The sequence below is a fragment of the Hirundo rustica genome, chromosome 8 (genome assembly GCF_015227805.2).
Source record: "Hirundo rustica isolate bHirRus1 chromosome 8, bHirRus1.pri.v3, whole genome shotgun sequence".
In the NCBI taxonomy this organism is placed as follows: Eukaryota; Metazoa; Chordata; class Aves; order Passeriformes; family Hirundinidae; genus Hirundo; species Hirundo rustica.
The window spans coordinates 28,329,234-28,356,301 of NC_053457.1; the positions used below are offsets into that span (position 1 = coordinate 28,329,234).

Sequence of the window (27,068 nt, forward strand, 5' to 3'; positions counted from 1 at the left end):
GCAGATAGACAGACTGATGTTTTCCCAACTTCCATAAATCCTAACACTGCTATTTTAGCCATACTGGAAAAATTCCTTAGTTTCAGAAGGATATGTCAAATTTTCTCCAGTGCGGCACGAGATGACAATGTGGCTGGTCTGATAAAAAATGCAGAATTCTGCAGCCTTCAGGAGAGGGCACTGAGTATTTTCTAACTTGTTTCTTTCCTCACTCTTTCCAAACATCAAGCAGCTGAGACGACAGAATAACATAGCTTCAACCTTTTTCTTGTATTGCCTGATTCTGCTAAAGATTAGAGACAATTTTACAATATTTTTTTTCTTACTGTTGGGATCCTGACAGAGCACCTCATGGAAATGAAGAGGTGGGAGGTAACTATCTTTGTCAGAAAGGCAACCCAGCTTTGCACTGAGTAGTAAGGGTATTTTTTCCACCCCCACATTAATTACTTTTCACTTTGCGCAGTATTATGTAACATATTGCTGTGAAACCGTCTTGCAGTTTAAATTTCTCTACCCAAAACAAAAAGGGACCTGGTCCCTTACTGCCACCAAAATAGTGCACTGGCAGGAAAATAGAAGATATCAGTTGGAGGTTTCCAGACTGCACTGCTGAGAGGAATGAAAGAACAATTTACTGTTAAATGGCTGCACGACAGAGCAAAGGGATACCATCCATGCCAGTGTGTTTAACCAAACCAAGAGATCCAAAAAAATACTGCTTGCTTCTCTCCTGTTAACACAGAACTGAGGGCACAGGAAGAAAGATCTCAGCAGGCCACTGACTCACACTGACAACAGGAAAAGCAATATAAGTGATTTTAACCAGCCCTCTCACACTGTTCTCCACCACAAGCATAGAAACAGGATGCATTTAGACCCAAAACCCTCTGTAACTGTTATAAATTATTTATTGAAACCCTGATTTATTTTTTTTCTCTTCTGGTTTTATTACACCAAAGAATGTTAACAGGAAAAAGGAAATATAACAAGGGAAAAAAAAAAAAATACCACTATAGCAACAGAGACACGAGTACTTTGATACTTCCCCATCCTATTGCTTCAGTATGACACTATCTGGTATCTCAGAACAATTTCAGCAAAGGAAAGCCTAACTCAGTGGGTAAAGAATAGGGAACTCCAGCAAAGTGTCAGCGTTTCATTTCCACTGCAGCTTCCTTAATCTCTCCCCTGGAATCATGAGCAATTTCATAACAGAGGGGAAGGGTGAGGGCACCAGCCCAGCCAGGCAGACACTCACCCCTGACACCTCCACGCTAACTGGGAAGAAACACAGATGCTGTAGAAAATTACTCCAGCCCTGGGACACTGATCCTCTTCACCGAGGGAAAAGGGATTAAATGAGTTGGGAGAGTCAAAGAAAACCACAATGCTGAAAAAATAGTGGGATGTGGATTCCTCACTCCAAGAGTGCACTGAGTTTGAGAAAAACTGCACAGAAATCTGTAGAGCCTAAAGTTCTTGCTTGTACCTAGTACACTGTGAAATAAAATAAGCCTATTGCTAGAAGAACTGACTTGCCTGTTTCTTTTCCAAGTGAAGCCTGTAATTCCAGAGTCATCAGCGGGAGGAACAGAGGTGCTCAAAGGAGCTCACCCAGTGCAATTAAAATCCTGTGATGTCTGCAGTCAAAAAAGACCAAAACTCACCTGCTCCAGGGCTAGGCCACTTGTAGATACAGCTCCAAAAGACTTCAGAAACTGAATCACAGACATCAAGCTCCTCTGGACATGAGAATGTCTGAGAGTGGCCATAAGTCACTTCACCTTTCTATCATTCAAACCCATTTTATAGCTAGGAATGCAAAACCAGCAGGAGTTTGGGGATGGCTACTGCCAATCAAACCAGTATCTACAAACAAGCCAGAAAACACATTAATTTCTTACCAAGGGGTTCGCTGATTACACACAAGAACAGCATGAAAGCAGGGTGATAAAACTGAGTGGAAATACAACCATAGGACCCTGAATATTTAGTGACACAAGTTCAGACTGGTGAACATAACTCACAGATGTCCAGAGATCCAAAAGCCTTGCAGATTGGCACAGAGGAGGCTGAGGTTCAATACAAAAGCTTCCTGCAGTGATGAGGGCAGGCTCCACGTTTACCCAGGTAAACACTCGCCCCAAATGACTGTTCAGAGTAACCAGAGAGAACCAGCCAAGAGGGCTCAGAAAGTTTGGTACAACACTCTGAGAGGTCAGTGTGTGCAGTCCCATATCCACATGAGCCCTCCACCTCAATTGCCACTGATATCCAGTGCTGAACAAACAAGCAATGCAGGAAAAAATCTGAGTAGGATACAGCTACAAAATGGGAAATTCCCACTAAACAAGGGCACGTTACATTCTGTGCATACACTCAAACCAGTAGAACCTGATGATCTAAGAACAATGAAGCATAAAAAGTCACAAACTGCTTAGGAAAAAAAACCACACACATTAATAATCTATTCAGTAAGAGGCATATCATAAGAATATGCAAGGAAAAACATCTTAACTGTGGTTATTCTTAACAGAAAACAGAGATCCAAACAATTCTAAACCTGGGCTTTGGATCTAAATGCACAATCTTTTTGAAAAAAAAAGTTTTTAGAACAGACTGTAGCCCAGTTTACTTTCAGATAATTTTAGGTGAGGAAAATTCAGTACATGTAGTCTATGAATAACTTTTTATTTGATGCCACAAAGGAACCCCTGAGTGTATTTGGAGACGATGGGAAAATTACAGGCGAACAAGGAAACGAAGGGAAGAACAAGACATTGTGCCCAACAGGGACGTGCGGGATGAACGGTAACAAAAAGCTGCGACCCTTCCGGCAGCAATTTTGGGTGCAGAGCGATGGCTGAAGGGGAGCGGAGCGGGAGGCACCGGGGGCACTGCCCGGAGCGCCGGGGAGCGCTGAACCTCCCCTTCCCCTTTCCCAGGCAGAGCGGGACTCCTGCCAGGTCCTAGTGGGAGCATCCCAGCCCGGGATGGCCGAGCGCATCCAGAGGGACGCCGGGATCCCGCAGGATACCGGGACAGCGCAGGACACGGGACAGTGCAGGATATCGGGACAGTGCAGGATATCAGGACCCCGCAGGATATCGGGACAGCGCAGGATATCGGGACAGTGCAGGATATCGGGACAGTGCAGGATATCAGGACCCCGCAGGATATCGGGACAGTGCAGGATATCGGGACAGCGCAGGACACGGGACAGTGCAGGATATCGGGACAGTGCAGGATACCGGGACAGCGCAGGACACGGGACAGTGCAGGATATCGGGACAGTGCAGGATACCGGGACAGCGCAGGACACCGGGACAGTGCAGGATATCGGGACAGTGCAGGATACCGGGACAGCGCAGGACACGGGACAGCGCAGGATACCGGGACAGCGCAGGATACCGGGACAGTGCAGGATATCGGGACAGCGCAGGACACGGGACAGCGCAGGACACGGGACAGCGCAGGATATCGGGACAGTGCAGGATATCGGGACAGTGCAGGATATCGGGACAGTGCAGGATATCGGGACCCCGCAGGATACCGGAACAGCGCAGGACACGGGACAGCGCAGGACACAGGGACCCCGCATGACATCGGGACCCCGCAGGACACCGGGACCCCGCAGGACACCGGGACCCTACAGGACACCGGGACCCCGCAGGACACCGGGACCCCGCAGGACACCGGGACCCCGCAGTCCCCGCCAGCAGCGGGGATCGGTGCGAGAAGGACACGGAGGGCTGGAGACACGGGAACGGGACTGCGACAGGAGGAGCCTGAGGAGCAGCAGGGAAAGAGCTGGAGGTGCTGAGCATGGGGACAACGAGGCTCAGGAGCGACCTGATGGCTCCCTACAATTCCCCGACAGGAAGGATGGGGTTCGGGCTCTTCTACCCAGTAACAATTCACGGGACCACAGGACGGAGAGGGAATGGCCTCAAGTGGCAGCGGTGGAGGCTTAGGTTGGATGTTGGGCACAATTTCCTCACTGAAAGGGTTGTCAAGTACAAGAACACGCTGCCCAAGGCGGTGGTGGAGTCACCATCCCTGGAGGGACTTAAAACCCGTGTGGAAGTGGCACTTGAGGACACAGTTTAGTGATGGGCTTGGCTGTGCTGGGTTGATGATCTTAGAGGTGATTCCCAGCCCCACATTCCACGGTTCTATGAACACCAGTGTGACTTTTACCCCGGGCCCATCAGCTGTTGTGCCTGAGGAGGAGGGGAGCTGATTCCTGGTACTCCCTGTTCACATGTTCCTGCCTCCACCCGTTCTGCCAGCGGCTAAATCGTATTTAAGATCTGACAGACTTAATACTTACACTCAGAATTGACATAAATTCGTGGCCACCACCTGAGGATGGCAAATGGCCTCCATACATCAGTTTCCACTTCCAGTTTTTGAGGAAAATACAGACAGATCAATAGATTGATAGATACTGATGGTCTACGTGCTTCACTAAAGATCAGCGGCAACATTAGATCTACAATCAGGCAAAGTGCAGTTTTATTTCAACATTGTGAGCTGAATAAACCAAAGAAATTTATTTAAAAGGCTGGTTTTACACGGATTCTCTATGTATCAGGCTGCAATAGCAAGGCAGCAAAATTAAAAACGTGACAGACATATTAAGGTGTACCTCACAACCCTCCTAGTGCAGCACACCACCAGCACATACCTCCGATTAAAAGCACTCCCTGAAATATGCACAGATCCATTTAGCAGCAACAAAGAGCCAACTGCTCTGCCATGCAAAGTGATTTTTATTAACTTGATTCAGAGTCTGTCACTCACTTTCCAACATCTTACATGTACCTATAATACATGTCATGGTTAATCCATTTGATGGACTGTGCTCCTCTGATGAACTCTTGGCAATTTGCCCGCCACTACACATCCTTTACAACAACTCCTTGGAGCACAAATTAGCAACAGGGCTTTATAGAGCTTTATTTATTAATAAATAAGTAAAGAAATAAATGCTACAAGCTGTTTCTCTGTTTCTGCTGTCTATTTAGGTTAGCAAGGCTCCAGGCACTGATCTTTCAGTGTGTAAATGGTGCTCGGTACAATGCCCATCATTCAACCCAGCCTTGCTGGGCTTCCCAGTGCAAATGTAGTAATATAAAGACTTTTTTTAGAGCAAGATTCACCTTATCTATCAGTAGTTGCACAAGAGGTAAGTATCTCCTCCACACTAAATCATCAAAAAATTTCTCTGCAATTAACATTAAAAGCTACCCATAGACAATTTATCAGCCTTGTAATATACCTTTTAGGATAAATGAAACCTTTTATCACTTTTTTTTTTTTCCCCTCACAAATGAAATCCTGTGACACTACCAAAAAGGTTTTATTCTTCCCCAATTTTCTGTAATGAATTCTTAAATTCACATGGCAAACTCTTCATGTTACGTGTATTTCTGATAATCAAAATCCAGATCTTTAACAAAGCCTGCAATAATTAGTTTCATGACTAAAACTATTTCTCCCTTCAGCAACTCACATTTTCAAACTTTAATGCAGAGAATAAGAACATACCATAAAGCAGTCTACAGTAAAAGATTAAAACAAGGAGCAAAGGGAAAAGCAGTTTTTGTTTAATTCTCACTACCACACTACAGCAAGTGGAAAACAAACAAACAAACAAACACAATTGTCGGAATTAAGGCAGGGCTGGCAGCACATTTTTGGCCATGTCCAGTGGTCCCCCACTCTGCTTGGACAAAGCACTACCACAGAGCACAGCCAGACACAGGCTCTTGAGGTGGTCTGGCTGCAAAGGAAGTATCTGGGCAGCATTTTCACACTGTGTGAATCTTCAGTGTCTTCACCTGCTGGGCGAGCGCTCTCTCACGTATCGCCGTCAAAGTCCCCGTGACCTTGTGACTCAGGTTTCCTTCAGGCATAAAGTACAATTTCACTGCACGGGGCTTAAACTGGATGCAACCAAACAAGCCAGAAAGGGCAAATTTGTGAGAAAATCACAAATCACTGCCTTCAGATTAATGTCAAAGAAGGGACAATGGTTTGGAATTTTTTTTTTTTGGTTGGTTGGTTGGTTTTTTGTTGTTGTTGTTGTTTTTAAATCTCTTAATCTTGATCGTGTCCACATTAATAAAGTAAAATTACTGTTCAGAAGGAAAGACATATCTAAAGCAATACAGCTGCAAATGAAGATAGCTCTGGATGACGAGAGGCTCGGGAAATGCAGCACCAGTTTTCTCCAGTATCTTTTTGGAAGTCTGGACTTACTAAGATCTACAAATACTACTGGATGTGCAATAACAGACACCAGGCAGGGCCCTTCAAGCAGATACCAATTTATTTTTATTTTTCACTTCAAATGCAGGTCATCTGTAGCATGATTAAGTACATCTTGGGGAATATTCCAAGCACAGGGCGCTGCAAGAGCTTTTCGCAGATCAGACCAGGAAGGTCACTCCAGACTCAGGTGTGCTCCCAGAAAATGCAGACAGCTATTTTAGCCACAAGCCTGTCATGAAAAATCACTGGACACAAAATCAAATTCTGCAGTTCCCTACTAATAAAACACAGCTCTCCCCTCGCCACAAGAATTCCATGAAAATCAGTCAATTAACAAATGAGAACATAATTACAAAATTGTAGGGTATCCTTATCCCTACAAACATGTCAGTGCATTTATCACTGTTTCCTGTCACCACACACAAAGAACATGTCTTTAGTGCAGTTAGTTTCATTTATAAGCTCAAAAATAGTAATTTCTCACCTCTATTGACATTTCCAGAAGTTATTTTTGCCTTAAAATGTCACCATGCGGATCTGAGAGGCACATTACACATAACAGCTTGAGGCTTTTATCTGCCTAAACAACCAAATAATGGTGTTAGAAAAGTGTCTTTTCTGCTCCCAAGCATGCTCAGAAGCAAATTACACAAAGAAAAAGAGTGACCCAGTTCAGCAATGTAAATACATGTCACCTCAGTGGCTTTCAAAGTAGCTGAAATAATGTTCGGCTGCTGCAGCCTGCACTTCAGACAGCAAAGTCCATAAACATTCCCTATGATTAACAGGACCAGATAAAGAGACTGTGCTGGTTTTGGCTGGGTAGAGCCCTGGCAGTCAGATCACTGCAGAGGTCACTCCAAAGGCCCAGCTTTGCTAGGGAATCCTGTGAGCTGTATTTCAGATGTCTGCATGGCTTCGAGCAGCAGGTCAGTGAGAGGCACTACGGAAAGGCTAACAACCTACAGTGAAATCAACATCACCAGAGTGTGCAAACTAGTCCCAAAACCAGCCCAGAAATAATCCCTCTATATTTGCTTAAGAAAGCCACTCTGGGTATCTGCAGTTTATTCCAAACAGAATCTGTCTGCTTCACCTGTGCATGTTATTTTAAAAGGTTATTAAAGCTGTATTAATTTAGTTCATAAGGCCTTTTCCTATAGCTGTACTGATGAGACAAAGATGACCTGCTTTTACAGAGTTTGATGTGTTTCATGTTTCTTTTTTGGGAGCAAGCACCACGATGCCTTTGAAAACATGGACACGTAAGACCTGCGCATCAGTCTGAGGATCCAGCAGCCCTCACATTGTGAAACAGCTGGAAAGGACTTTTCAGTCCTCAAAACCTTTCCTTTCTGTACAGCTGTTTATAATGAGAGTAAAGGAACACATCTTTCCAATCCAGCCTGGATGATTAATTAACTGATGCAACAGCAACACTGCAGCTGCGTTTGCCAAGTTATCATCCTCAGGACCATAATTAACACAGAGGAAGTTCCAGTGGGAATCAGGCTTGAATGACATCAGTGGTAACAATTAAAAGCTCCTGAAGCTTTTATGGCACTTCAGAGCAGCTTCTTCTTCTCTGAGCAGCCCTTCAGTTCTGCCAAATGCCTCTTGGAGGCAGCTAAGGCTCAGTTTGTTTTCACTCGACTCCAGGATCATTCTGGCCAGCAGAAACCTCTGACCTAAGGTTTTCCTTCTAAACTAACAGTGCCTTGATTATACTTCCCCTTTACCCCCATTTCTTTCATGTAAGCAATGACAGCACAAGAGGAAAGTGCACAGCAGGAACCAGGGCAGATTCTCCCTTCAGCCTGCCCTTTGGATTTGCTGGGGAGTTCTGCAGCTCAGGAGGCAAGAAGCCATAAAGCTGTCTGACTATAGTTAGCTTTACCCCAGTGGAGTTTTGGCTTTCTTCTGCCCCTCTCTAAAACTTCATGGCTCTGAGCTGTAGATATTCACATGGCATAAAACCCAAGCACCAGACTGAAGCAGTTATATTAAAATAGTGGGGTTTAATATTTTTGTCCTCTCTAGTGGAGATATTCCCATTTCCACCCTCGATGCACTGACCCAGTGTGCAAAATTTCCCAGTTGCTCCCAGAGACATCAGTCTTCCCACAGACAGCAGCTCCTAATGAGGCAACACAGTTCTCTCTCCTCTGAAACAAATGCAAAGAGAGAACATTCTTGATCTTTTATTGCCTAAGTGTTTCTGGTGCAATGATCTGCTTGCAGCTGACATTTGAAACTTGAAGCTGCAGACGGGATTTGAAGGTCATCCAAACACAGCTTTAAACCTGCTCTATTTTGCTCCCTAACATAGCCTCCATACAAATCTCTGGTTTTAAGTTATCCTTAGTAGGTTCTTTTCTTCCAAGTTGATCATCTGTTACATCAATTTGTGACTGGGTGGATAAAAGCAAAAATACTTTCACAGAGATTTTCCTAATCATGTCTCCATTTAAAGCAGTAAATGTGGAAAACTCAATTTTGTCTTCTGACTTACGCTGTTCAAAGAAAAAATAAAATCTCTTTTTCCCTATAACCACATGACACTTCGATATAAATAGACTTACATCATGAAATGTGGTTAAATATCTGTTGTATCTTTTCAGGAAAGGGTGTTAAAGATACTGTGACATTCCCTAGGCTACTAAATGGACTTAAAAGAATTTTTATTTTTAATCCAGAAGTGTAGTTTTTCATACCTATCTACATTTGAGCAAAAAGGCTACCTATGTGTTTGGATAAAAAAATGACTACAGTCCCACGTACAGGATCAGCCCAGATCTCTATGACACTTCAATCCTACTTAAGCCTGTTCAAAATATCATTAACATTCTTCTCACACAAATAAGACAGCACTGCTGTGGATTAGGTAATGGGAGACATGCTCAGTGTGCTGGACTAAGTGACAGAGAAGGAAGAACACAGCATTACCAGGTTATGCTATCACCTGTGCTTTCTAGCCCCCTTGGATACAGCAGCCTCTTCTCACACAACCTCTCCCCTATCATGGCCTGCACCTGCCCTCATAGATCATGCTAACCATTGGAATCTGGAATGTCGAACCCCAGGACAGGAGAGGAGCTGGAGCATTGAGGAAAGGCTCAGGTGACCTGTACTTAGCAGGGGAGCATCACAGAACTAGGGTCAGCTCTGACTGGCATCAGTGGCAACACAGACAAAACTTCCTAGCTCTGGTGCTCTGAATCCCATTAAACACGCTCTCAGTGACTTGCCATAAAGACTGAACTATTTTAAATTACATATTTGCTTAGTGAAACACAAACTCAGGCTCACTCATTCCAAAAATCCAGCTATGCAAGCCACTTCACACAGCAAACTCCAGTATGAATTTAAAGCACGAGAGTACGTGCTGCCAGACAGGGCCTTGAGCCACCTCATTTGTGCCACATCCTCAGCAGGCAGCTCTGTTCACTGGATGGGCTTGACACTTCACACTCAGAGGAAAAGGCCAACTTACAGATGGCCGTGATGGGGAGAGGCCATGCTCAAAATGTGTCCCATGACTGCTGTCTAAATTGTTTTCGTTCCCCAACCTACTGATTTCAAGGCATTCCCCACTGCCCAGTCTGACAATACTATTTTGATAGTCCAGGTAAGTCTGAGGAAATGCCTGCTGACCAGGTACTTTACAATGGATTTCTCTAACAGTAGCACAAGTGTCACCAGGTTTTCTCACTGATTTTGTATATGGACTACCTCTGGGATTTTTCACCTCCCATAATTTGCACTTCTTATCATTTCTCCTACAGCAAATCTGAAAATCTTGGAAGTACCAGGGAGGTGATTTTGCAGAGCAGCTTCTGCAATGTTCCTGAACACTTATCGGAGCAGTTGAAAAGGAAAGTTGTTTCACAACTCCTGACCCCACCATATGGCAGTGGTTACACTCAGCCCTCAGATCAGCTGCACAGTAACAGAAGCACCTGTGTCAAGTCAAGAATTGTTTTTTTGGACATCAGGAAAGACAAAACCCACTATGGGCAATCATTTTAATTATTAAAGAGCCTGGTCACCAAATGAGGGAACACTGATTTAAGGAAGTTCCTCTACTGTATTGTGCATTAAAATCATTAATCCTCAAAGCTCTGCAAAATGGACCAACAGAGCTGTTTGTGAGCATATGCCTTCAGCAGGGAAACCAAAAGGCCAAGAGCAGAGAAAGTCACCAGGTGTTAGCTAAACAACATGTTAACAAAACTGAGGTAACACCTGACACTATATACATTTATAATCCTGCTGGTTTTTATTCTGTACCGCTGTGCCACACATGGAGAAAATGTTCAGTGACAGGCTGGACAGCACACTGGGCAGCAATTTGCAAGAATGCAACCAAAAAGGATAGAGGAATTCTGATATTAATCTCAGGAGCTTGTCTAAAACCACATCAAAGGCATAACCATGGCAGCAGTAGCCATACCCAAGCTCCTATGGAGCCTGGGAAATAACAGCAATTCAGTCATGGTGATTGGGATTTCAGCTCAGACTGTTCACCAAAACACACGGGTTCTTTGCTGCCAATTGAGCCACGGTGACTTCCCTTGCACTGTTCCCCAAACCAACCCAATTAAAGAAGTTATGTCATGAGACACATGGCAAGTTACAATCACACCCCTGTGATTGTGATGTGCAGACAGCAGCAACAGAAGGATTTGATTCCTGCATACCTGGACTTCAGCAACAGGAATGGAGCTCACACTCCTGTAAATGGCACTATGCCCAGTCTCCTGATCAGACTCTGTCTCCAAGAAACCCCGCCGGCCTCTGTCTGGTTCTATCAAAACACTCGTGGGGACAACCTGGTAGAGGTAAAGCACTGTGACAGTAATGGTCTGCCTTACATGGAGATACAACTGAAACACAGCACCGAGCTCAAATGGTTCAGCCCAGCTCAAGGTGGAGAAGTGCACAAGATCCTCTAGAGCCAGCAGATTGCAGACACAAGCCCCTCGCTGCCTTGTTGCAGGAGGTACAAAAAGCACTTATGGGCTGGTCATGTAACCCAGAGAAAATCTGGACATCACAGTCATGGAAAGAGGAAATCTCACCAATAATTATGTTGTGGAATACACACTTTTGTCCAGAAGTGTGCTGACAGCCTCATTTTCAAGGAAAAAAGATACTGTTACACAAGGAAACTTCTCCACTGTGTCTAATGCCATCCCCTGTACCCAGGAGGCAAAATCAACTCACAAGCCAACAGTGAATCAATCAACCACCTAATACCACTATACTCACTAACTTCTGATTTTGGAGCCATCCCTCCTGGAAAAGCTGGGGCAGAGAGCTAAAGGAACGCAGCGCTTGGGGAGTTATCTAGGGAATAACATGCACCCTAAATGCAGCCTGAAAGTATAGGTTCGGTCAGCACAAGCACTGGGCCATTTGCAGGTCCCAAGTGCCCTACAGAGCATTACCAAGAGAGAAATACTTATTATTTGGTTTAACCAGGATAATATTTCCAAAACTGGAAATTATTTGACTGGTGTGCAGCAATTTAACCCAGTCATCCCAGGCATCTTCACACCAAGCCCTCTGAGTGCTGAGAAAACACCACGGCATGTCTCAGTAACCTGCGTAGCAAACAGGCACCTGATTGACCCAGTGCAACGGTAATGACACTTTGCTAATTCCACTGTGCTGACTTTCGAGCTGAATCTGTCCCCTAGATGCTACATTGCTCCACTTCACACAGCTAACTTGTGTGACTAAAGCTCTGCTCGGCTCCAGATGGCCAAACGTGAAAGAAATTGAAAAATAGCGATTGCCAAATCTCTGCTGGAAAAAAAATAAAAATACATATACAGAAGAAATCAAATAGGGATCATGAATTCAGCATCAGAAAACATAATGCAATGTGCTGTCCTCTGTTTTGTAGCTCGAGGTATTTACCTTGTAAAAGGTAATGAAAAGATGCAAAGGTCATGAAAACCTGCAATAAATCCCTACTTCTGGCTACTGAGCAGCGTCTCAGCTCTCTTCATCCTGCTGACAGTGTTTATGCCCTCCAAGACAAAAAGCCACCATGCTCTACATTAGGAGGAAGACTTCCATGCCCCTATGGGCACATGAGCAATTCCAGAGAAGTATTAAACCCAAATAGCAACTATATTCAGCTACTCCATGTTCTTTGAAGAAGATAAGGCATGACTACAAAGTGAACTATGCACTACACAAAAATGGGGTTGCCCATGGTTTAGTCAACTGGATAAAAGCATCTCTATACAACTGGGGAGTTCCTCATGGTTTTAGCAGTTTTCCAATATGCCAGGATGGCAAGAGAATTCATCAGAGCTACTCAGTTCAGTGCAGTGTTTAGCCTGGAGAGAGGAAAGGAGAGAGGGAGGAAGGGACTGCAATATTTTGATTAATATGCAGAAATGGAACTCATTAAGAGTAGGATCAATTTCCAAGTTTTACACAACTCCTCTTCTCTGCACTAACCTACATCTGATATCAGTCATAACACTCCAGAAACAGCTGAAAGCAATTTTCACACCTTCCCTCTAGGACATCATGTCCTAGATCAGATAAAGCAGATTCTATATGAAATACAGATTTTACCTAGATTCCTGTAACTGCCAGGATGAATGATCCCCAAAGATCACAATGCCCACTGTCATTCTTTCACACAGGGGAATGCTTATTCAGCTTCATGTAGCTCATGAATCACTGTATGCAATTAACATTATTTTACACATGCCAAAGTATAACTACCTTCGTTATCAGCTGAATTTTGTAATAACTACATATTCTTGAGGCTTTCTGTTCTCATAAATATAACAGATGTGCAAACCCCCCTTACTTTGAAGTCTCTAAAACAGGGGTTCAGACTAAACACACCTGAACAAAACTGTTTGCCCCTTAGCACAGAACCCTGTGTAGTAACAGGCTGCAGGGTTTGGCTGGGGTAAAGTTCATTTCTTTGTGGTATCTAAAAGGAGACTACGCTTTGGATTTGGTCGGGAGGCAGTGCTGATAACAGAGAGATGTTTTTGTTATCGCTGAGCAGCGCCTACACGGAGTCAAGGCCTTTGCTGCTGCTCACCCCACCCCAGCAGTGAGCAGCCTGGGGGGAGACACAGCCAGGACAGCTGAGCCCAGCACAGGGACAGGCCAGCCCATGCAGCATCACGTTCAGTACAAAACACCACGGGAAGGAGAATGGAGGGGCAGATGTTTGGAGCGGTGGTGGGATGCCTCCCCAAGTCACCACTGGGCACGATAGAGCCCTGCTTCCCTGGGGATGGCTGAACACCTGCCTGCCCAGGGGAAGCACTGAGTAATTCCTTGATTTGCTTCGCTTGTGTGTGTGGCTTTTGCTTTCCCTATTAAACCGTCTTTATCTCAACCCACGAGTTTTCTCACTTTCACTCTTCCGACTCTCTCCCCATCCCACTCGGAAGGCAGTGAGTGAGTGGGGATGAGCTGCTGGCTGGGGTTAAACCACAGCAAGTACAGACTGCTAAGGGTGAAACTGCCTAAAAAAGCCTGTGTGCCTCGAGGCAGCTGTCCCTACAACCAGTCCTGTGCTCAATATCTTCCTCTGCTTCATACCACACCAAAAATCCGACCAGTTCCTCTCTCAGACTGGCGCAAATCTGGAATTATTCTGCTGGCTTCCACAGTTATTACAGATTTACACAACCAAAGAGAATACAGCTTGTCTTCCAGGAGCTCCACTACCAAAAATTACTTTTTTCCAACATATTCTTTTTGCCAATATATATTGCCCATAAAATAAGCACTGCAGTTTCTAAACAGTCATTCAGGCAAGAAACAGATCAGAAATAAAAGACATGCTGATTATTTCTCGTAACACTCAGGAAAGTTCAAACTGCTGTGTCTGCCTCACCCTCTGATACTGAAGAATATGTTCAAGTGTAAGCACAGTACTACTGGACATTTTCAGGACAGGAAAATATAACCACTTTAGAAAGGCTTTTAACTTCCAGTTCCTTGTGGAAAATGAATTTGATACTAAACATTTGTGGTCCCAAGACCAACTCTTAAGAATAGAATGTTACAAAACCCATAAATACTGGTGGTAAATAATGTTGGGCAGAATGAAAAGATGAATTAAATATTTCCTACTGGATTATTTTGCCTTACAGAAATTAAGGAGGGTAGGTCAGAAAATTAAACTTAATAGATCCCAAAAACTATTTCAGTCCATGATGAGTACTGTTTCTGGAATTCAATCTGGGAAAGAAACATCAATTTATGTTTTATTAAGGACTCCACACTTTGTAGAAATTCTGAGTAGGCAGAGTAATATGAACTATAAATGCAGCAATGCTCTCCCATTCGTGTGTCAATCATTATTTTTTAATCCTAGAATTTGGAAAAATCTCAGACAAACAACATTTGTTGCTGGAAATCAGAAAATGAGAGCAAGCTAAGTAAATTGATCTTTCCAGCCAGCATGAATGAAGACAGATTCTGTCTAAAACTGCTACATTTGGAACCGTTAATAACATTACTGGTGTTTAGGCAGCAGCAGTGATTTCGGTGGACTTTATTTTCTCTTCCTGCTATTTTTTCTGTCTCCCCAGTTTCATTTACATGAAATGTATTTTGTAAACAGAAAAACTACCATTACACTCATGGAAGCACTTTTGATCAGTTTTGCCTGCACGTATGGGTGCCTTTAGACAAGTCAGAAATCAAAAGTAATAGCGATTAACCCACTCCCAGCGAGTTAACACAGGACTTCTGCTGGCATATTCTCTAGTTTCTTTACATGCCCCAGCTGATGGGGTTTCCTCATTGCCCTAGGAAAACTCCCAATTCTTCTGTCTGAAACAGCAACTTGCAGTACAATGAAAGCATTAGTAGAAAAAAACCCTAAGTGTATATTCAAGGAAAGCAGCAGATTCTACTTTTACGTAAAGCATGTCATTCAGGAGGATGGAAACACACCGGGGCTGGAGCTGTTGAGTCTCACTAAAGATCAGCCCTTTGCTAGGAAACATGGCACCTAACTTAGCTTTGTATTTTTTCCCCCAAAAGTCATAAGCTTGGACACGTGCTCCCCACTCCCTTTCCAGGCCCTACACTTGTGTGATACTGCTAGAGAAGCATAACTTCATAAACCTAATTGCTTAAAAATAGGATCTGGCAGAGCACCAGCTTCTAGATTAGTCTGTGAAGCATCCAGAGGTTTTAGGCAGCAAAGAGAATTTTCCCCAGGCTATTACATTCCAATACTTCCCTCCACTCCCTTCAGAAAATCACAAAAATATTTGCAGCAATTCCAAGGACAGTTGCTCCAGCACCCACTCCCCTCGACAGACTGCTAGGCTACTTGGGGAACCCAAAAAATAAAGACACCAGAGCACTTACAACTGCTTTCTGTAACTCTCTAAATGTTGTCTATTCCCATTTCTTTTAATATTTCTTTTAGATTCAGGGCCATTCTGTTTGTGTCAGCTCTGCTTCTGTACCAGCCTGAAGAAGGATTTCCACACACACTCTCTTGCCTCTCTTGCTTTAAATATGTTTATTTTGCTCATCATTCTCAAGTGAGCTCTTCCACTCTCCACAGCTCACGAGATCTCCTTCACCCACTGCTCTCATGGCTTCTCAGCCTCCAGAGGAAAGGGTAGGAAGCAAATTTAGTCAGGGCAGAAGGCTCAATCTTGACCTGCTTCCTTGGAAAACTGAGTCATAATCTAATAGCAACACACAGATCTCGCTGGATCTGTAAATTTGGAGGAAAGGTTCAGCTATGGAAGCTGAGTATCACAGAAAAAACATTTCATGTAACCCCACTAATCTTTCAGGAAGAAAAATTGTGCAGAGCATGAACTAATCTCCTCCCCTCCTTCAAATGGCTGCACAGGTGATTCCAGTTTCTTTAGCTCTCTCCACAGAGTGTGTGTCCATGCCCCCGTGCATGCACACAGCCACCAAGGGGATCTCTGCTGGGGTCACCCCTCCCTGCACTTCCAGCCACTGGACCCGTTAGCTCTGGCTGGCTGCTCCTGACCTTCCCTCTCCCAGCCATTGCCTTGGGCAGCAGCACCAACAACCTTTACTAAAAATACCTCCTGAGCATCATAAATAGCAAGATGGTAGGATTCTTAATCCCCCTTCAGGCACGTAGTCTTTTTGCTTTTGATAAATACGGAGTGGCAACAATGGGCAGAGAATAAAATGCATCTCACAGCGCTGGTCTGCTTGGCCTGTGCCTTGCAGAAAGGAAAAATGAGGACTCCAGGTATCCACAAACGCTGTCAGCAGAGGACAAGAGAAAGAGGGGAAGATTGCTATTGCAAGAAGTCACAAAGTCTCCCAAACCTAAATTTTGAACACTTTTAACTCAGTAGGATTTATCGACCCAACCACAAGAACGGTGTTCCTAAAGAAAACCTTAGACCTGCAGAGAACCTGCGTCAAGCAGGGAGCCAGTCAGCAGGAAACTCAAAAGGAAAGGCTGGCTCTTGCCCTGCTGAACCTTTGTACCACCACAAGCTGTACAGAACAAGCCAAATGCACAGTGTCAGGCTGGCCTGGCAGAGGGAAGAGCAAGACACAGCCCTTTCATGCCACTTGACTCTTGAAACACTTAGGCAAACCTGTCACCGAGACACGCAAAGCAGTCACACGCAGACAAGAGATTCTCGCAAGGCAGAGGTCTTTCCGATTCCAGCTCACAGCTGAGAGAGCCGAGAGAAGGAAGAGACCCCTTTGTTTATTTTTTACTTTTTATACATGTCTGGGTCTAGCAGAAGATTGGCTTTTTGGGGTTTCCACCCCTCAGCCTCAGTGGCCAGACCAATTGTCAGTTACAATTGTTTTCAGGTTAGAAATATGCAAAAAAGGACAGAGAATGAAAAACAAAGAATTTGTTTATGTTACATCTGTGGGAAAGGTAGAAAACTGCTCTTAATATTGTACAGTAACTAAAAGATCTGACTCCATTTAAGAAAATCAAAAGGCTCAGAAAAACCAGGGTAACACAAACCCTGCATGAACCTCTCTACACCCCTGCCACACAGACCTGAAAAACCCCTGCACTACCTAAGGACTGAGGTCATGCCGTACCCAGAAATAAAAAAAATATGTTAAAGAACCTAAAATCAACTGCCATTTGAGTTTATCAGCCATTTTTCTTATTGAATCTATTGGGGTAGAAATCAAAAACTTCCAAAGAAAGTCCAGTAGCCTGCAAGCCTTGTTGATACCTATAATTCCAAATATTTCAGAATCCCAACCTATGATTAAAAAAAAAAAAAAAAAAAAAAAAAAAAAAAAAAAAAAAAAAAAAAAAAAAAGCTAGATGGCTTTTTGGTTTTTCTATATCCTCCTATAAGTTTTATAATAATAAAGCCAGAAAATTTTCCCCTGTCCAGCTGCAGCTCTAAAACAAGGGCATCACAAGCGCTGTTTCCTTCATAAACATGGAGAAAAATATCTGCTATGTTGCAAGCATGAAAACAAATACGGCATCGCTGTGGCCACTACAATACCGTCACAGACATTGGCAATTTAAAAATTTTAAATGGCATTTTCAGAAAGATACAAATAAAGACAATGGTACTGGGATTTTGTTGCAAATGAATCAAATCACATACGAATGGAATTGGTTAACCAGAACCTTTTTCTTTGAAATGTAAGACTCCAAATGTGCACTTCACATCTAAGTACACAAAACATTTTTGTCATTCATCCCAAACATCAAAACATCTGGCAACAGGAAACAAAAAAGTATTTATAGACATTTTTAGACAGAGATTACTTCAGGTCAAGTCCGAAAGCATCCTTAAGCTGCAATCATCAAAATCTTTTATCAGTGATTTTGGATTTAACTAGTGTTACTAAGAGAGAAATACAACATAGGCTTTTTATAGCAGCTGCCAATTCAACAATGATCAAAGTTTTATTATTCTTCCTTAGATCAAAGTCTGGACTGAATAATTTTGGGATTATCTCCAGCTCATAAAGTAGAATAAACAGTTTTGGATAACCACACTATTATATAACAATACAGTCTTCTTGCAATAAGTTTTGCTCTTATTTACATACGCCACAGGTTTTTAATGGATTGGATTATCATTTAATTATTTTACTGGCCTATGAGGACAATAAAAGAGAAATTCATACAGTAGCAGCAGAAGGCCATAGAAACATTCAAATGGTGTCTTGTGCATCTACATCCATATGCAGAGGACATTCATGAAAAGAGGTGAAACCCATATTAGGAAAGAAAGACTGGGCATATTTCCAGTGAGAGCTAATAGGTTTTACATCTCTGCTCATTATAAACCACTCAAGACATCTGGAGATCTCCTCCTGTGGGACAGAGGCATTCACAAACACCTTGGCACAGCCTGTCCACACCTGCACACACCCTTCCGACTGGGATAAGGAACGTCCTCGACAGAGAAAATCAGGATACTCACATTGTGGTGGCTTGCATTAGCAGGCATAAAATATTGCTACCTGGATAATACTCAGCACAATTCTTTTTGCAACTAAACTTAATTGTAAAGGTGCTTAGATCTGAGTTTCACTCAGCTGTGCTTTCAGTCAAGAAAAATAAAGTTTATCTCCTTTTGGTTTTTATTCTGAGAAAACCATTGATTTCCACACCCTGTTGACCACAGGTTCAACAGTGTTCCTGTTCCACTGAACAAGGTGTTTACTGATATCTTCAGTGACACAGCAAGTCCTACATTCATCTCTCTGTTACACCCTAATTCTGTGAAACTCATTCATCTTTCACAGTCTTTCTGGAAGTCAGCTCTCCCACGAACGTTGATTAAGAGAAGTGGCATCCCAGGAGACCAGAGAAAGCCATTACTTCGGCATGAACTGTTTTACATGTTCTGTAAGCAGCTCCAAGAGCTAGGGCTGGAACATCTTTTTCAGACTTGTTGTTATTATAGGCTCTTAGCTATGTTCCTTTATCATTAACTAGGTTTCAGCTCTTATATAACCTGGTTGTCTCCCAGACTTTCTAATGCCAAAAATAAACTGAAAGCTTTCATCACGAGTTAAAAGGAAACTGTAATTTGAACAGCAGTTTTGCTGACTTCTCTGTTGATCAAAGATGCCTCATACGAGCCTGATGTAATAGAAACAAAATCAGATTTATAATAACAGTAATTAAAGCAGAATCCTTTCACTGAGTGAAATCTCACACTCCTCACTTGTATAAGACTTATACTGGAGGAATAGCTAAAATGAGAGCCCATTTATTAAACTGAGGTACCAGTTACAGCAAAGGGAATGACAAGTACCAAAAAAATGTTGCAAAAACTTCTTCAGCTTCCCACTTTTTATTAAAACATGTCCATCTCTATGACAATACATGACCTGTTTTGCCATTCCAGAAACAGAATGAAACATTTATTAGTAAGGAAGCCATAAACCAGAACATTTTATCATGCCCTTCCTGTAGAGCCCTCTGAGCCCTCTAAGACCACCCCTCTGACTGACCTCCAAAATGATAATTTCTTAGTGCCATGGCAATAAGTTACCAGCAAAAAAGTCTGTAAGAAATAGAAAAAAACATTGTTGGCTTCATCAACGAAGAGTAACACATACTGCAGTTCTTCAGCATGATCCAAAGAGAGCTAAGCACAGGTCTAAAGGCTTCTGGGAGTCTGAACCTCACAATTTGCTGGCTGGCCTGGACTGATTTTCTTGAACCACCCTCTTAGATGAAACTGCAAATACACCACAGGGGAGGGAACATCACCTTCTCAATGTTTCACACTTGTGCTCTGAGTGCCCTCAGTCACAGCTGCACAGAGCAGGCATCTCTCCCGTGGACTTCTCCCTGCAATCCTACCAGCACAGCAGGAAAATGCCAGCAGCCTCCTCTCTGGGGGCAGAGGGCATACTGGTGCTACAAAGCACTCTGCCTTATCACACTTTTTCACACACCAATCTTTTTTATAATCATGAGACCAGATCCTCCTTCCACTTCAAAATGTGGCAGTCAGAGGAGCAGAGGAATAGATTTCAACAAACATGCAGGGCATGGGATCTTTTCTATCCATGAAGAAGTAACTCCAAGGATATGCAAGCTGGCCACAGGAAACTGCAGCAGCACAGAAGCCAACACAGGCTGCAGAATCCGCACAAGAATTTGGGCAGGTAGTCAGAGGCAGCTCCTATGCAGCTCTCACTAAAGCTCTGCACTTTAACTCCAATATGAGCACGTGAACAGCAGGCACGGCACTGTGGATGTGGCTGCATTTCATCATTTACATGGAGCAAAACGATTCACCAAAGCCCTAATTCTGGATTAAATTCTGGATTGCAAATAGAAAAAGGATGTAAAACAACCCCATCACACTGGTGTACCTTGTTGAAGCCTGTCTGGCCCAACCTTGTTTACAAACTAACATATGGGATTCTTATTGGGGTGTGAGCTTCTGAAATTTTATTTCTTTCTGAAAACATGACATAGTAAAGGATGAGCATTTAAAAAAAAATGCATGTCTCATAGTTTTTCTCTGCTATTGCTATATAATGTTTTAGAGTTTTCTTTAGGTTTTAATGAAGAATAACCCTAATTATAAAGATACTTTTGCCTAAACAGTATGTGGTAAAAAAAATTAAGGCTACTTGCTGGTATCAGAACTCACAGGCAAAAGTCTGCTTTCCACAGTGTGGTTCTGCCTCAGCACTGCAAAACTAAGAAATACTACACCAGTCACATGAACTAACCATGTGTGGCTTTCATCTTCAATTACTAACAGATTAGATTAAAAAAATAAATTGAAATATTCAATTCAAACCTATTAAATGAAAAATAGAAATCCCCAAAAGATTGTTTCCAGAGACTGTGAAACACATGAGGTTCTGGTGTTCTTTTGCTGCTTTTCCTTCCATAAGCTGGTGATTATTTTCCTTCTTTGCAATTCCTTTCAAAACCATGCATCTAAAATAGACTTTACCTCATTGTCCCAGTTTCCTCTTGTTGTTGCCATTAGTCTATGCAACATTTTCCACGCATTCAGGACTAATTTTCATTAATCTCAAAGGTTAAACAACACAGACTAAGCTTTGTTGAGGGGGAAAAACGATGGGAAAAGGCATCAAACCTTAAAAAGGACCAGCTTAAAAGAGATACTGCTGTTTAAATCAGATACCTCTGTAAAATACTCTTCCACTGAAACAAAAGCTCTACCAGGCTTAAAGATTTGGGCGCAGCTACTGGTTCTCATGTACAGACACGTACTGCTTTCAGTGATTTGATGATCCAGGCGCTGATTCTGAGCTACTTAAGCCATTAAAGTGAGCTTCAAACCCTAAAATGGGTAGTGAAAAAAAGCATAAATCATTACATGTATTTAGAAGAAATAAACAGTAAGTACAGGCAGGATTAAATAGTAGTACGAAATCAGTACAGAAGAAATTCGGGGCAAAAGCTGAGGAGAGAAAAGCTCTCAGAGCCAGTTCCAAATCCTGCCCTGCACAGGTATTCGAGTGGGAAACAGCTGTGTGTGCATGACTGCACACACAGCCTGCCTCAGGTAGTGCTGCAGAGCCCCAGACCCTGCCAAGAACGCCTTCCTCTGGGCTATGGAGCCTTGCAGCAAGGAAAATGGGGAAAATCACTAGGACTGGAAGCATTGAAAGGACAGCATTTAACTACCATAAACATGCTAAAATTTTCAACGTCTAAAATGAAGGAAATGTCCAGCCAGCTCACACTGCCCCACTCTCCAAGTCACTCAGCCTGAGAGCGTTTGATAACAGCCATGAAACTGTCACTTCACAAATTAGGGACATCGTGACACGCCTGAAGGAAATACCTCTGACGACAAGTAGAAAAACACAGCACTAGATTTCAGAAAAGGATACAGCAGCCACCTCTTAAGTGGAGAGTTTCTTTAGATAAGAGCCATATTACCCTGAAAATCACAGCCCATAATAGAACATTGACCAGGAGCTTCCAGCAGCAAGTTTTGAAATCACTCAGCACAGACTTCAATCAAAGCCATCGCTGCCAGCAGCAGCAGCCATGTCTACAGCTATCTGAGGAGAATGAGAAGATTTGGAAAAGAAAAATAAGGACTGTCAATGGTAAGAGCTCAAGATTTGGTACGTGAATTTCTCATAGAAAAATTGATGATTTCTTCATGTAAAAGTTCTCAACTGTGAGATAGATCAACCAAGAAATGGGCAATGTCCAGGAAGAAAGAATTGCTACCAGAGCACAACATAATGAGTTGAAGTTTATCATCTGCTGTATGAACTCTATTATCAACTTGTGTAAGAACAAACGAGGAGCCTGAGGAAGAGGCCCAGAAGGCAGAAATTCCCCTGTTCTGACCTGACCCTCAGGCTCAGGGAAAAGAAAAAAAAAAAAAATAAGTCCAGGACTTGTCTCACCTGTAAAACTAGGACAAAGCCTCTCACTCACTACTGTCATGGTGATTTATTTGCCTGAAATGAGAAGTTTTTGATCTACATTTTTTTAAAAATCATACAGATTTAAAAGACAAGGATTGTATTACAAAATAAATTCTTGAGCTAAACAACTCTGCTACTTTGACTATTGAGCAGGCTAAAAACTGCACATGTCTTCTCTACAATACCCACAGTAGCAGCATCAGGGTGGCACACTACAACTTGATAATACTGGACAGCAATAATATTTCTTCAATACTAGCTTCTGTCAAAATTCAGTGACTTTTTCACAAAAAAATGCCACACCAGTCTTGATATACCTCCTATTTCACACATCTTCGTTTTCCTGTTCCTGTTTCCTGTTTTCCTTCGAGTTGCTACTCGACTAAATACAGTTCATGCTAATTCTTTCAACATTTAGGGAAAAAATTAGCAAAGATCTTTGTATTTTATCACACCAAACGCTCCCATTTGTGCCTGTTTGCTCTAGCATAACTGAAGATTATAATAGTTAAAAATAGCCATTTTTCCATTAACTTAGACCTTCATGATAACAAGTAGTTTTGACAGTTTTCAAGCAGTGTGAGATAACATGCACAAGTAGGTCACAGTTATAACATAACTACAAGGACAGCGGTGGAAGAATGTTAGAGACCTTCCATTTACAGAACAACAGGAGGGGAGACACAGGTGTGAAGGACTGCAACAACAAGGTCTGTGAAGAGTGGAAGGAAAAAAAAGGAAAGTTTCAGAAAATTCACCTTAAGGCACAGGTGAGACATTAGTCCTCACAGCAGCCCCTCTGAAAAATTTAGCTACCATTATTTCCATTGTACAAGTAGGGAAGCATAAAACACTTTAATCCAGAATTTTATTTAAGGCAAAAATTCATGAGTTTGTGTTACTGGTTATAATTTATGTATTGATTTATAATGTGTCAAAATTTCAGTGATATGGGTAGTTTTGGTTAAATAACAACAGGGAACTAGAGCAGGAGGGTTAAAAGGAATGGTCCAAAAATCGAGAGGTACTGCTGGATTTCAGGAGTTTCTTTTGTCATCTGTTGCAGTCAGTTCACTACACCATGCTGCCTCCTGGAGCAAAAGAGATGAATAGAGAGCTGCACAGATTGAACACTGATAATACTGTGACTTTTTTACTATCCCTTGAATATCCTCTGCAGTTTAGTACGAAAAATGTCACGGGTGAATGTTTAACCCTTCTGCTATGCTAGTTATGCTTGGTATATAATCAACAAGCAGACAGCTCCAAGTGCTTGATGCATTCAGAATAATAATGATCACCTTTGGACATCTAGCACCACATAAAATATTAACAATCAATATTCGCTGAGCTTGCAGACCATAATGATACTGTGGTTTTAATAAGGCTGCATATGCATGAGGCAATCTGCCTCCATGAAGCACAGGGTCCCTATCTGGCATTTTGAACAAAGCCCTAACTCCTTAAAGACTCACTTCTTACTTGTACTACATTCTCATGAGTTAAACATGTCATATCATTTAAATGTGTAAAAAGTAAGTTTCTATATTGACTTAACACCAGTAGCATTTAAAATTATTAATAATGAGAGTAGTCTATAATGCTTTACACACTGCCTTTGGTCAGCATTGAATAAATCTATTTATTTGCCCAGACTCACATATTTTCTACATAAATCTACTTGTTAAACTTTAAAAGGATATGTTGATAGAAATTGATATCTTCATCTGTTTCACGAATCTGATTCACTACCTCCCTAAAGTCTTTCTCTCTCTCTCTCTCTCTCCAATTAATTACTCTGAAAAATCTAGATGGCATGAGGGGGACTGAGAAAGAATTCACTTTCCCTCTCCAGGCAGCTCTCCAGCAGAATTAAGCAGGCATCAAACATCATGTGTTGTGCAGATGAATGGGAAGAGGGACAGTGGAGAGAGGAAAGGGAAATACGGCCAGTGGAAATGTTCCCTGGCTTCCCATTCTGTACGTTTCAGTTTTCGTGAGTCATCTGCAAAGCTGAAATTGAGAAGTTTTTACGTCACTTTTTCAAATCCAGGTACCCCTTCAATAACAACAAATCTGCTCCAAGTTATAAAGCTTTGCTGGGTGTTCCCCACAAGTACTAATGCAGCCTTAGCACAGCACTGATGCTCATATACTTAGCGCCCTTCCAGAAATGGATTCTTTGGAGACCAGTATAGTCCATTTCTCCCTAAAGCAAGAAATCTACTGTTCCATGAAGAATTACGCCGCTCTAACACCATTTATTATTTATATCTAAAATGGGTGTGATGCTTTAGGAGTATGGTCATAGCCACAAAATGCCGACAACCTTTTAGGAGTCACACAATGTCTTCAGTGTGCATGGAGCTCCTTTGGATGTCAACAGGAATCCAAGCAGATGAAAGAGCTGGTCCATGCTGAGCAGTATTCAATACATGAAGACGCAGAGAGATCAAAGGATGAACAAATAAGATGCATCCTTACATTCAGGGGGCTGTCAATTTGTAATATATAATTTTTATGAAGTATTTGTTTCAAGTCAGAGATAGCCAGGGAGTGGTTTTACTTGTCGTCATTGTGCAGATAATTGTCTTTCCTCAGGAGATGCTCACAAGATGCTTTGTTATGACAGCATACAGAAAATGCTTAACTTTAAGTCTCCACTCTTTTAATTTGTACTAACTATAATAAAAACCTTAAAGCATCAGTCTTTGTGCCACACCTGTGTCAGTTTCCCGTACTGAAAGCAGAACTTTGGGACAAGATGAGGTCTGCCGTCAATGAGGCAGATCAGTTCATCTCCAGCCCAGAACGGGCAAACACACAGCCAGTTTACACACAAACGCATGCAAAAGACAAAGGCTATTCAAGTTCAGGCCATCATTTTTTAAAAAATGCAAATCTGAAGTAAAACTCAAAACGTTAATTTCAAGCCAGATGCAAATGTCCATCAGAGGTACGAGCCGACGATCGGATTCACCACCACACCCTACCAGGAGCACTTGCGTTACCAATGACAGGACAAGCGGGCTGCCTCACTGCGCTCATCACTCGCCCGGTTCCAATCCGTTACCATTCCCTGAGCAGCAGCACCCGCCGAGTTCTGACCCTACGCCCACCCTCACCACCATGTTCCTTTCTCTGCATCCATCCGTACATCCCCACCGTCACTTAACGCGTACCGAGCCGCCGCACTTCCCCGTGCCCCTACAGCCGCCCCCGGGCGCCGGGGAAGGCGGAACGGGATCCCCCGCTCCCCCGGCAGGTGCGGCGGGTGCCCGGCCCCGGAGGATGCTCTGCGGCGTCCGGCCCCGCTGCAGCCCGCCCCGGAGCCCCCCGCACGGCCCAGCTACAGAACGCTACCGGGGAGGCGACGGCCGGCGGGGGGCGGGGGGGTCACCCCCTGTCCTCTCCCTGCCCCGCAATCGCCGGCGCACCTTCGGCTGCGGGGCACCGCAGCAAGGTCAGCGCGGCTCCGCCGCCCGCGCCCCGGCCGCCCGCGGGGACGCGGGGACGCGATCCCGGCGCGGCGGAGAACCCACCTCTGGCTGACATGGCTCAGGCTGGGGCTCGGCAGCCGCGGAACTGCTGCTGCTGCTGCTGCGGCGGCGGCGCACGGCCCGCACCGCCCTGCGCCCTCCGCGCCGCGGCGGCCGATGCGGGGGGCGGCGGCCGGGGCTGGGCCGGGCCGGGCCGGGCGGGTCCGCGCCGCCGCCGCGCTCCGTCCCTGCCTGCCCTGCCCTGCCCTGCCCGCTCTGCCCTGCCCGCCGCGGTGCGGGGAGGGAGCGCGGCTGTCTGCGCGGTGTGTGCGGGGTCTGTGTCTGTGTGTGTGCGGGGTCTGTGTGTGTGTGTGTGCGGTGTGCGTGTATGCCGGCGCGGAGCGGCCGCGGGGCGGGGCAGCGCCGGCGGAGCCACCGCGGCCGCAGCCGCTCCCGGGCGCGGTGACTGCGCGGGGAGCGGCGCTGGGCTGCGGCGGGGCCGGGGGCGCACGGAGGGGCGCGGGGAGCGGTGCCGCAGAGGGCGACAGTCGGGGACAGCCGCGCCGCCGGCTAAAGCCACGGACGCCAAGGAGAGCGGCGCGGCAGAGCTCCAGCTCCTTGGAGTGCTGGATAGGCGTGTCTGCTCCCGGAGTCACTGACAGCGCCGTGCGACAGCAGCTCGGCTCCTTCGACACCTGGCGCTGGAGTCCGTGGCACGACTTGAAATTCACGCACCGAACAGCGAAGAGATACCTGCGTAACTGTATGTAAATTGTATATAAGCGCAGACTTTCTAGCGGTGTCGTCTGCAAAGCAGTCTTGGCGTTAACACACAGAAAAGAGCGCTCAGCTTCCTCCTGGCACCTTAATAAAAGTACCGAGCGACCAAATGCAACG

The 27,068-nt window shown here is 44.0% G+C and overlaps 1 protein-coding gene across 1 annotated transcript in view; it reads right to left on the reverse strand.

The window, feature by feature from the left end:
* ABLIM1 (actin binding LIM protein 1) overlaps nt 1-26,336 on the reverse strand; it is a 192,130-nt gene extending 165,794 nt beyond the window's left edge. The window contains exon 1 of the mRNA XM_040072219.2: nt 26,235-26,336. Within this exon, the coding sequence (XP_039928153.2) occupies nt 26,235-26,247 (13 nt within the window). The 5' untranslated portion in view covers nt 26,248-26,336. The remainder of the gene's footprint in view (nt 1-26,234) is intronic.
* Between the last annotated feature and the right edge of the window lie 732 nt (nt 26,337-27,068).